Genomic DNA, 7,803 nt, shown 5'->3' with positions numbered 1-7,803 from the left:
TGATACACAACTGAGAGTTCAAGGGAAACATGATAGCAAACCTATTTTCATCGGAATCCGGATGGATCGAGAGAAATTTCCCAGGGAAAGTCAAAGCAGCCCACATACACAGAGCTAGTCCAATGATCAGCTCCAGAATAACCTTAAGAAACCAAATCATAAGACATATAATCACTGCTTACAAAATTCCAACCCAGTTTGGGGAAAAAGAGAAACCTTTATAATATACTCACATTCATCGGTGGTCGAGAAAACTCTTCCTCCATGATCTTCAACAATCCTCTATCTGAGACGAATAAGAGAAACCCAAATCAAGATATATAGACGCTATCTCAAAAGTTAAAGTAGATCTGACTCAACTGGAACTGGATTCAAACGAGTAGACACATACATTGGATTGTTGAATAAGCGGCATGGGAGAGAATCAGAACGCCGAAAACTCCAACTACGAAACCTAAATTCATGTTTAAAAAAGTTCAGTTATCTTTTTCCTCTTCTCAAAGATAATTCCCGATCTGGATTTTCTCGTCGAGTATCCTCCGCCGAGAATCAAACTAGAATAGAAGACGACGATCAGTGGAGTTTTCAAAACGGCATGTAGTTTATAATATCGCAAATCTCAAATCGAAAACGACGCAACGTCTGATATCGAAGAGATCAATAAACGCTGCGTAGTTCTAGATTGAGAATATTCTAGACGTTCACTCACCGATATTCTAGATTGAGATAACAAAATATTTTTTTTTTTTTTTTTTGGTCGGCAGATAACAAAATATTTTAATTCATAATCTTGTAAACAAACTCTTTTTCTAAAATAAATATTTTTAGTCGGAACAAAATGCAATTAATTTGTTAACCATTTACAAAAATAAGTTCAATTTTTAATGAGCTTTTCAATACCAAAAAATTTGTTTAGATTTCATATTTGATTAAGATATATTTTAGATGGAGACATTTATTTCTTTGGGTTATAAATTGGTATTAAAAAGTCGAGAAAAAAAGAAGAAGTTGGCATTGTATTTCTTTTTTTTTTTTTGGTATTGAGTTGGGCATTGTAATTTAGACCTAAGAAAATAAATGGTAAGATAGTAAAATTTCTATATAGAAAAAAGGAAAAAAAAGAAAAATAGAAAACATGTAGCTTGCTTGATACCGCTACCTAAGTAAGACACTTCTATTCCTTTCTTGTGTTTTGTTATCACACCTAGAAGACTAGAACCCAAAGGAACTTGTCGACAAAAAAAAAAAAAAGAAAAAAAGAACCCAAAGGAACAACTTTAACTTTTATTTTCAACTTTCCCCCATGACTTTTTTAATTCACATTTAGGTATCCTCCTCAGAATATGAAATTATTAAATTAAGGTTAAAATTACTCACAATGAAATACATTTTTTTTCTTCCTAAATTTAGTTAATATTGTTGTTTGAATGCTTGATAAATCATATAATAATATAAAATGAATGATAAAAAATTGAAGGAAAATAATAGGTGTTTAATGATAATAAATAAATATGGGAACTTTTTGGGAATGATTTAAAAGTTAGGGGTCGTTTAAAGATGAATAAATAAAAAAAGGAAAAAGGAAATAATTAAATTCCGCTTCTTTTTCCAACAAGAAGGAAATCACAGAGCTATAAATCCCAAAACCAGCTGCCTTGAGATCCCATAAACCATTCATCGTCATCATCATCATCATCTCAAAACCTTCTCTTTAGAAATAAATTTCGCAACTTTCTTCAGAGAAAACACTCTCTTTGGGCGATTTCGGCTATTACTATGTCAAACCAACCTGAATCCTCCGACTCGTAAGTACACCCAGATCTTCGATTCTCGTTTTCCGATCATTAAGTTTCGATTTTTTTTTGCTTGGTGTTCTTTTTTCGATGTGTGATTAGGGTTTTTTAGTTTGATCTCATCTTTTCAGCTGATTTACCAACTTCCTGTGTTGTTTTTTGTTTCAGGAAACCTAAGAAGGATTTCAGTACTGCGATTCTTGAGAGGAAGAAGTCTCCTAATCGACTCGTTGTCGATGAAGCTATTAACGATGACAACTCTGTTGTCTCTCTCCATCCTGCTACCATGGAAAAGCTCCAGCTTTTCCGAGGCGATACAATTCTCATCAAGGTTAGGTTTTTACTCCTTATGTCTAGAGTGTTATATTATTGAGTACTAAGTTGTGCTATGCTTGGATTTTGTCGCTGCTATGACCCTCTTGAGAGTTGAGTATAGAATGTTGGTTTGCCAAATTAGGGTTTTTTCTTGCTTGGCTAATATTTTGAAAGTAGACTGTCTTTTGTGTCCGCAATTGTGCTAGGTCGTCAGGGTCTTTGCTGTATATCACTAAGATTTTCTTACTTTGTATGATCTTGTAAATAAGTGCATATTAGGGTTACAACTTTTCACTTTTCTAGTTTGAGAATTGGTTTTTTTCTCTATGTTTCTAACATGATTGGGTTTTGGCTTTGCAGGGTAAGAAAAGGAAGGACACTGTGTGCATTGCCCTTGCTGATGAATCATGTGAGGAACCCAAGATCAGAATGAATAAGGTTGTAAGGTCTAACTTGAGGGTTAGGCTGGGAGATGTTATTTCTGTTCACCAATGCCCAGATGTCAAGTATGGAAAGCGTGTGCACATCTTGCCAGTTGACGATACAGTGGAAGGGGTTACTGGAAACCTCTTTGATGCTTATCTGAAACGTAAGTTTGTTTGAGTTTTTGTATTCTATTTCGTATCATAGTCTAGCTTGTCTTTGTTTGCTGTAACATATTTTTTTATTATTTTTTATTGGTTTCTGAACTTATATTGATTTTTTTCAACAGCTTACTTCCTTGAGGCTTACCGCCCAGTAAGGAAGGGAGATCTTTTCCTAGTGAGAGGAGGAATGAGGAGTGTGGAGTTCAAAGTAATCGAGACTGATCCTGCTGAGTACTGCGTGGTGGCTCCAGATACAGAGATTTTCTGTGAGGGCGAACCAGTTAAGAGGGAGGACGAAGAAAGGCTTGATGAGGTTGGTTATGACGATGTTGGTGGTGTCAGGAAACAGATGGCTCAGATTAGGGAATTGGTTGAACTTCCCTTGAGGCATCCACAACTCTTTAAATCAATTGGTGTGAAGCCACCAAAAGGAATTCTGCTTTACGGACCTCCTGGATCTGGGAAGACACTTATCGCTCGTGCTGTGGCTAATGAAACCGGAGCATTTTTCTTTTGTATCAATGGACCAGAAATCATGTCGAAACTGGCTGGTGAGAGTGAGAGCAACCTCAGGAAAGCATTTGAGGAGGCTGAGAAGAACGCCCCTTCTATCATTTTCATTGATGAGATTGACTCTATCGCCCCAAAAAGAGATAAGACAAATGGAGAGGTTGAGAGGAGGATTGTTTCTCAGCTCCTTACGCTTATGGATGGACTGAAATCTCGTGCCCATGTTATTGTTATGGGAGCAACAAATCGCCCCAACAGTATTGATCCAGCTTTGAGAAGGTTTGGAAGATTCGACAGGGAAATTGACATCGGTGTTCCTGATGAAATTGGACGTCTTGAAGTTCTTAGGATCCACACGAAGAACATGAAGCTAGCTGAAGATGTAAATTTTCTATCATCTAAGCATATTTGGAAGCTTTTTTGATGTTTTCTGGTTGCAATGTATATTAACCTTTTATATTTTCCTTTAAACAGGTGGATCTAGAAAGAATCTCCAAGGACACGCATGGATATGTTGGAGCTGATCTTGCAGCTCTATGCACTGAAGCTGCCCTTCAATGTATCAGAGAGAAGATGGATGTGATTGACTTGGAAGATGACTCTATTGACGCCGAAATCCTCAATTCCATGGCGGTGTCTAATGAACACTTTCATACAGCTCTTGGAAACAGCAACCCATCCGCACTTCGTGAAACTGTAAGTTTGATCCTTACTTGTAATTGTATACTAACCTGTTTCTTACCCTGTTTGATATTGATAATTTCATTTCATTTTATTTTCACAGGTTGTGGAGGTTCCAAATGTCTCCTGGGAGGATATTGGAGGTCTTGAGAATGTTAAGAGAGAGCTTCAAGAGGTAAAAATTGTTTTTACATCCTTAGATTTGATCAAAATTGTTTCATTTATTAGAACTGATCTGATCAATTTTTTGTTTTTGTGTTAATGTAGACTGTTCAATACCCTGTGGAGCATCCAGAGAAATTCGAAAAGTTTGGAATGTCTCCATCAAAGGGAGTTCTTTTCTACGGTCCTCCTGGATGTGGGAAAACTCTTTTAGCCAAAGCCATAGCAAACGAGTGCCAAGCAAACTTCATCAGTGTCAAAGGACCTGAGCTTCTCACAATGTGGTTTGGAGAAAGTGAAGCCAACGTCCGTGAAATCTTTGACAAGGCTCGTCAATCTGCTCCTTGTGTTCTGTTTTTTGACGAGCTCGACTCCATTGCTACTCAGAGAGGAAGCAGCGTGGGTGATGCAGGCGGTGCAGCTGATAGAGTATTGAATCAGCTTTTAACAGAAATGGATGGAATGAACGCAAAGAAGACAGTATTCATTATTGGAGCAACTAACAGACCTGATATCATCGATCCAGCTCTTCTTCGACCTGGAAGACTCGACCAGCTTATCTACATTCCTCTACCTGATGAAGATTCCCGTCTCAATATCTTCAAGGCCTGCTTGCGAAAATCTCCTGTTGCTAAAGATGTCGATGTGACTGCACTTGCTAAGTACACCCAGGGATTCAGTGGTGCTGATATCACTGAAATCTGCCAGAGAGCTTGCAAGTACGCCATCAGAGAAAACATTGAGAAGGTCAGAGATTTGTTTACCTCCTGAAACATGATTGAGTAACCTTAAATGCCAATTCGTTTTAATCTTGACAATATTTTGTGTTTTTTTTGTTCCTCAGGATATCGAGAGAGAGCGTAGAAGGAGCGAGAATCCAGAGGCTATGGAGGAAGATATGGTTGATGATGAAGTTGCAGAGATTAGAGCTGCCCATTTCGAAGAGTCAATGAAATATGCAAGGAGAAGTGTAAGTGATGCTGATATTCGCAAGTACCAAGCTTTTGCTCAGACGCTGCAGCAATCGAGAGGGTTTGGATCTGAGTTCAGGTTTGACCCAACCGCTGCTGCCGGACGCACTACTGGTGGTGCAGCCGCTGATCCCTTTGCCACTTCATCAGCTGCAGCTGAGGACGACGATCTCTACAGTTAGATTATGATCTCGCACAGTAATGGTTTTTTATTTTCTTTTTAACTTAAATTGATCTTTTAGATGATGTCTAGAGCGACACAGTTAACTCCTCCGGGTTTGTCATGTTATCCATCACTCAAAAGACTCACTTAGGAAATTGTTTCGATGTTTATTTCATTCACAATCCTTTTGATCAGTTTCCTAAGGTTAATATTCTTAGAAGTAATAATATACGACAAAAAGTTAATTCGTTGGAACTGTTCGTTCGGATTTGGACTAGATGAACAAGGAAATGATCAAAATGTTGTGTATTTTTTATTTCATTTGTTAATTCTGTTTTTTGGCAGAAAATTTTCTTTCTTTCAAAGAAGAAAATAATATTATTGTAAGCCTTTTTGAAGCTGTGAGCTCTGTTCATCCTCTCTCTACGAAGGGACTATTTCAAAGAACATCCCTCTCTCAAGTCAATAAATATTAATGTAACCCAGTGATGATGATCCTTGGCCTGTCTAGTTTCCGAAACGCCACCATTTTTTCTTCCTCTGTAGCTCTGTTTCAGATGTATCTGAACACCAACAATATGAAGAAGAAGAAGAGAACTAAGATGAAGAGGAAAGAAGCAAAACATAGTCTGTAAAATATAAGATTTCTACAAGTTACCTCTGTTTAAGTAGATGGCATTGTAATGAACCTCTGCCCAGAAGCTCAAGAAGATTACTGCAGACAACAAGAGCAAAAATAAAAGGTATTTGTAATAACAATCACAAGATAGGAATATAGTAGACAAGCAAATTTACAGTGAAATAAACTCTTTACCTCCTTTGGACTCTTGGGAGGTAGGAAGAATTTCGATGTAACATGTATCCTTGAACGATGTTAGGACTACTATTTTCACCCGATACTGCAATGTTAAAATGTTTCACCAAACTGATTAACTATAAACTGAGAAAAGCAAATGAAGATAAGCTCATATTTTTCAACTTTAAGAAGTTATACCGCATCTGCAGCTGCCTGTAATGTCACATGATCGCCCCACTCACCGCTCCTGTTTCAAAATTTAACACTAGGCTTAAATAAGAGAAGGGGAAACAGAAGCGGTTATGGAGTCCACTAGGAGAAGAGATTTTACCGTGACATCTTTCTTAGATACTCAGAGAAGTCCATAGGAACATATCCTTGATAAGAATCTGGACGAGATTTGAGCTAAACCAGGAGATGAAAATTGCAAAAAAATGAGTTCATGCGACTTTGTGGAAGCTTGTAAAGATTCTGAAGAGCAATAAGAACATCAAACCTGTTTTACTATTTGTCGTCTAACATGTTTATGGCGATCTGCGGTTTTGTACAGTTGATCAGCTAAAGCACGGAACTGAAAAGAAAAAGTTGGGAGGGAGTATTCAAGATTAAAAATGATGAGTAAGAATCTAATTCTTCCACAACAATTCACTTAATGAAGAAGTTTACCTGGCAATTACCATCCCCTGGAACCTTAACCTCCGTGAAGTCAAACATCTCTAACCTGAAACAATGATAAAATAATGGAATCAAGAATGGCTTCGATATGATAGCAAACAAAAATGAGAAAACAAACATACCTATTCCGAAGTCTTTCATGATCTGAAACTGCTTCTTCTTCTGGAGGTATTTCTCCATTTATTTTTGGTATATACTGCATATAGATCACAATCGATTGTCAAATGAAAAGAACATCTTAACATCAATTTAAACATAATAGAATCTCTAGAATACTAACCGGAATGGGAACCATTTGATTCAATCTCCTTCCAAATTCACCATCAGCATCACATTGATCTGATTCCCACGAGTACACATACTCATCCGTGTCACTCGGGCTTGAACATGAAAAGACGTTAACCGAATCATCACTCCTCCCATCTTGATCGTTATCATTTCCTACCCATTCTACAACACCCAAAATCACATCTCTGTTATTTAATCCCCAAAACCATAACAACATAAAAAGCATAAACCACTGGAAGAGCTTGTTCAATAATAACCTGAAGAATAATTCACAGCAGGCCGATCATTCCAAGCATATCCATTGTTGTTATTACTATAGTTGTTAGTATAACCTTCTTGTTGATGGTGTTGTTGTTGTTGATGCGGATAATCATTACTTTCTGCGATTTCAAGCTGCAAAAAATCGTCTTGGAGTGTTCTTGCAATGATCTCATCATTATCTACATCGCTACTAGGATGATGATCTTCATACTCTCTGTAATACTCACCGCTCTGGTGATGATGAGCTACTTCATCATCCTCATGAATCATCTCAATACCATAAGGAGGATACGCGTATGGATGCGGACCAAGAAACCATTCCACAATACCTGTGTTTTCTTCATGTGACACCATCTTCAACCAAAAAAAAAAAAAAAAAAAAAACCTGCCAAGAAAAATGTTATCAGGAAATCAAAAAATCTTATCCATAACAAATCAAAATCAAATAACCCATTTCTTCAAAGAAGAAAACAAAACGAAAAGACTTAGTTTACACTCAAAAAAATTCAATAAATATACACAAAGAGTTGAGTTGCGTAAATCTTGGGAGACCTCTCTGGGCATTGACGGGAAAATTAAACAACAGAGACTTTTCAACAAA

The 7,803-nt window shown here is 37.2% G+C and overlaps 3 protein-coding genes across 3 annotated transcripts in view; 1 reads left to right on the top strand and 2 right to left on the bottom strand.

Moving 5' to 3' along the window:
• Positions 1-582, bottom strand: part of LOC17884347 (membrane magnesium transporter) — a 2,162-nt gene extending 1,580 nt beyond the window's left edge. Inside the window, exons 1-3 of the mRNA XM_006286810.2 lie at positions 392-582; positions 234-286; positions 42-142 (exon numbers count right to left, since the gene is read on the bottom strand). Of these exons, the coding sequence (XP_006286872.2) occupies positions 42-142; positions 234-286; positions 392-464 (227 nt within the window). The 5' untranslated portion in view covers positions 465-582. The remainder of the gene's footprint in view (positions 1-41; positions 143-233; positions 287-391) is intronic.
• A 1,075-nt stretch (positions 583-1,657) lies between these two features.
• Positions 1,658-5,376, top strand: LOC17881078 (cell division control protein 48 homolog E). The gene is made up of 8 exons (XM_006287023.2): positions 1,658-1,805; positions 1,962-2,124; positions 2,469-2,697; positions 2,821-3,587; positions 3,680-3,901; positions 3,990-4,061; positions 4,154-4,795; positions 4,893-5,376. The coding sequence occupies exons 1-8, from the start codon at positions 1,777-1,779 to the stop codon at positions 5,199-5,201; spliced, it is 2,433 nt and encodes an 810-aa protein (XP_006287085.1). The 5' UTR covers positions 1,658-1,776; the 3' UTR covers positions 5,202-5,376.
• On the bottom strand, positions 5,224-7,587 carry LOC17883210. Its single transcript, XM_023780069.1, has 10 exons — positions 7,199-7,587; positions 6,934-7,103; positions 6,776-6,849; positions 6,645-6,699; positions 6,475-6,549; positions 6,310-6,383; positions 6,177-6,225; positions 5,997-6,081; positions 5,841-5,897; positions 5,224-5,745 (listed from the first exon to the last, which is right to left on the bottom strand). Exons 1-10 carry the CDS (start codon positions 7,554-7,556, stop codon positions 5,690-5,692), a joined length of 1,053 nt encoding a protein of 350 aa, XP_023635837.1. The 5' UTR covers positions 7,557-7,587; the 3' UTR covers positions 5,224-5,689.
• Positions 7,588-7,803: the final 216 nt, after the last annotated feature.

Source organism: Capsella rubella, unplaced genomic scaffold (genome assembly GCF_000375325.1).
Source record: "Capsella rubella cultivar Monte Gargano unplaced genomic scaffold, Caprub1_0 scaffold_6, whole genome shotgun sequence".
Taxonomy (NCBI): domain Eukaryota; kingdom Viridiplantae; phylum Streptophyta; class Magnoliopsida; order Brassicales; family Brassicaceae; genus Capsella; species Capsella rubella.
The sequence above is the reverse complement of the archived record's forward strand: the minus strand, read 5'-3'. Positions and strand labels throughout refer to the sequence as shown.

Bases quoted from the DNA above. Each gene is read 5' to 3' on its own strand.
- LOC17881078 (XM_006287023.2), top strand. From the start codon at position 1,777: ATGTCAAACCAACCTGAATCCTCCGACTC. The intron at 2,698-2,820 runs GTAAGTTTGTTT...TTTTTTCAACAG, and splicing joins CTTTGATGCTTATCTGAAAC to CTTACTTCCTTGAGGCTTAC. The intron at 4,062-4,153 runs GTAAAAATTGTT...GTGTTAATGTAG, and splicing joins TTAAGAGAGAGCTTCAAGAG to ACTGTTCAATACCCTGTGGA.
- LOC17883210 (XM_023780069.1), bottom strand. From the start codon at position 7,556: ATGGTGTCACATGAAGAAAACACAGGTATTGTGGAATGGTTTCTTGGT. The intron at 6,700-6,775 runs GTATGTTTGTTT...TCATTGTTTCAG, and splicing joins CATGAAAGACTTCGGAATAG to GTTAGAGATGTTTGACTTCA. The intron at 6,550-6,644 runs GTAAACTTCTTC...TTTTCTTTTCAG, and splicing joins CAGGGGATGGTAATTGCCAG to TTCCGTGCTTTAGCTGATCA.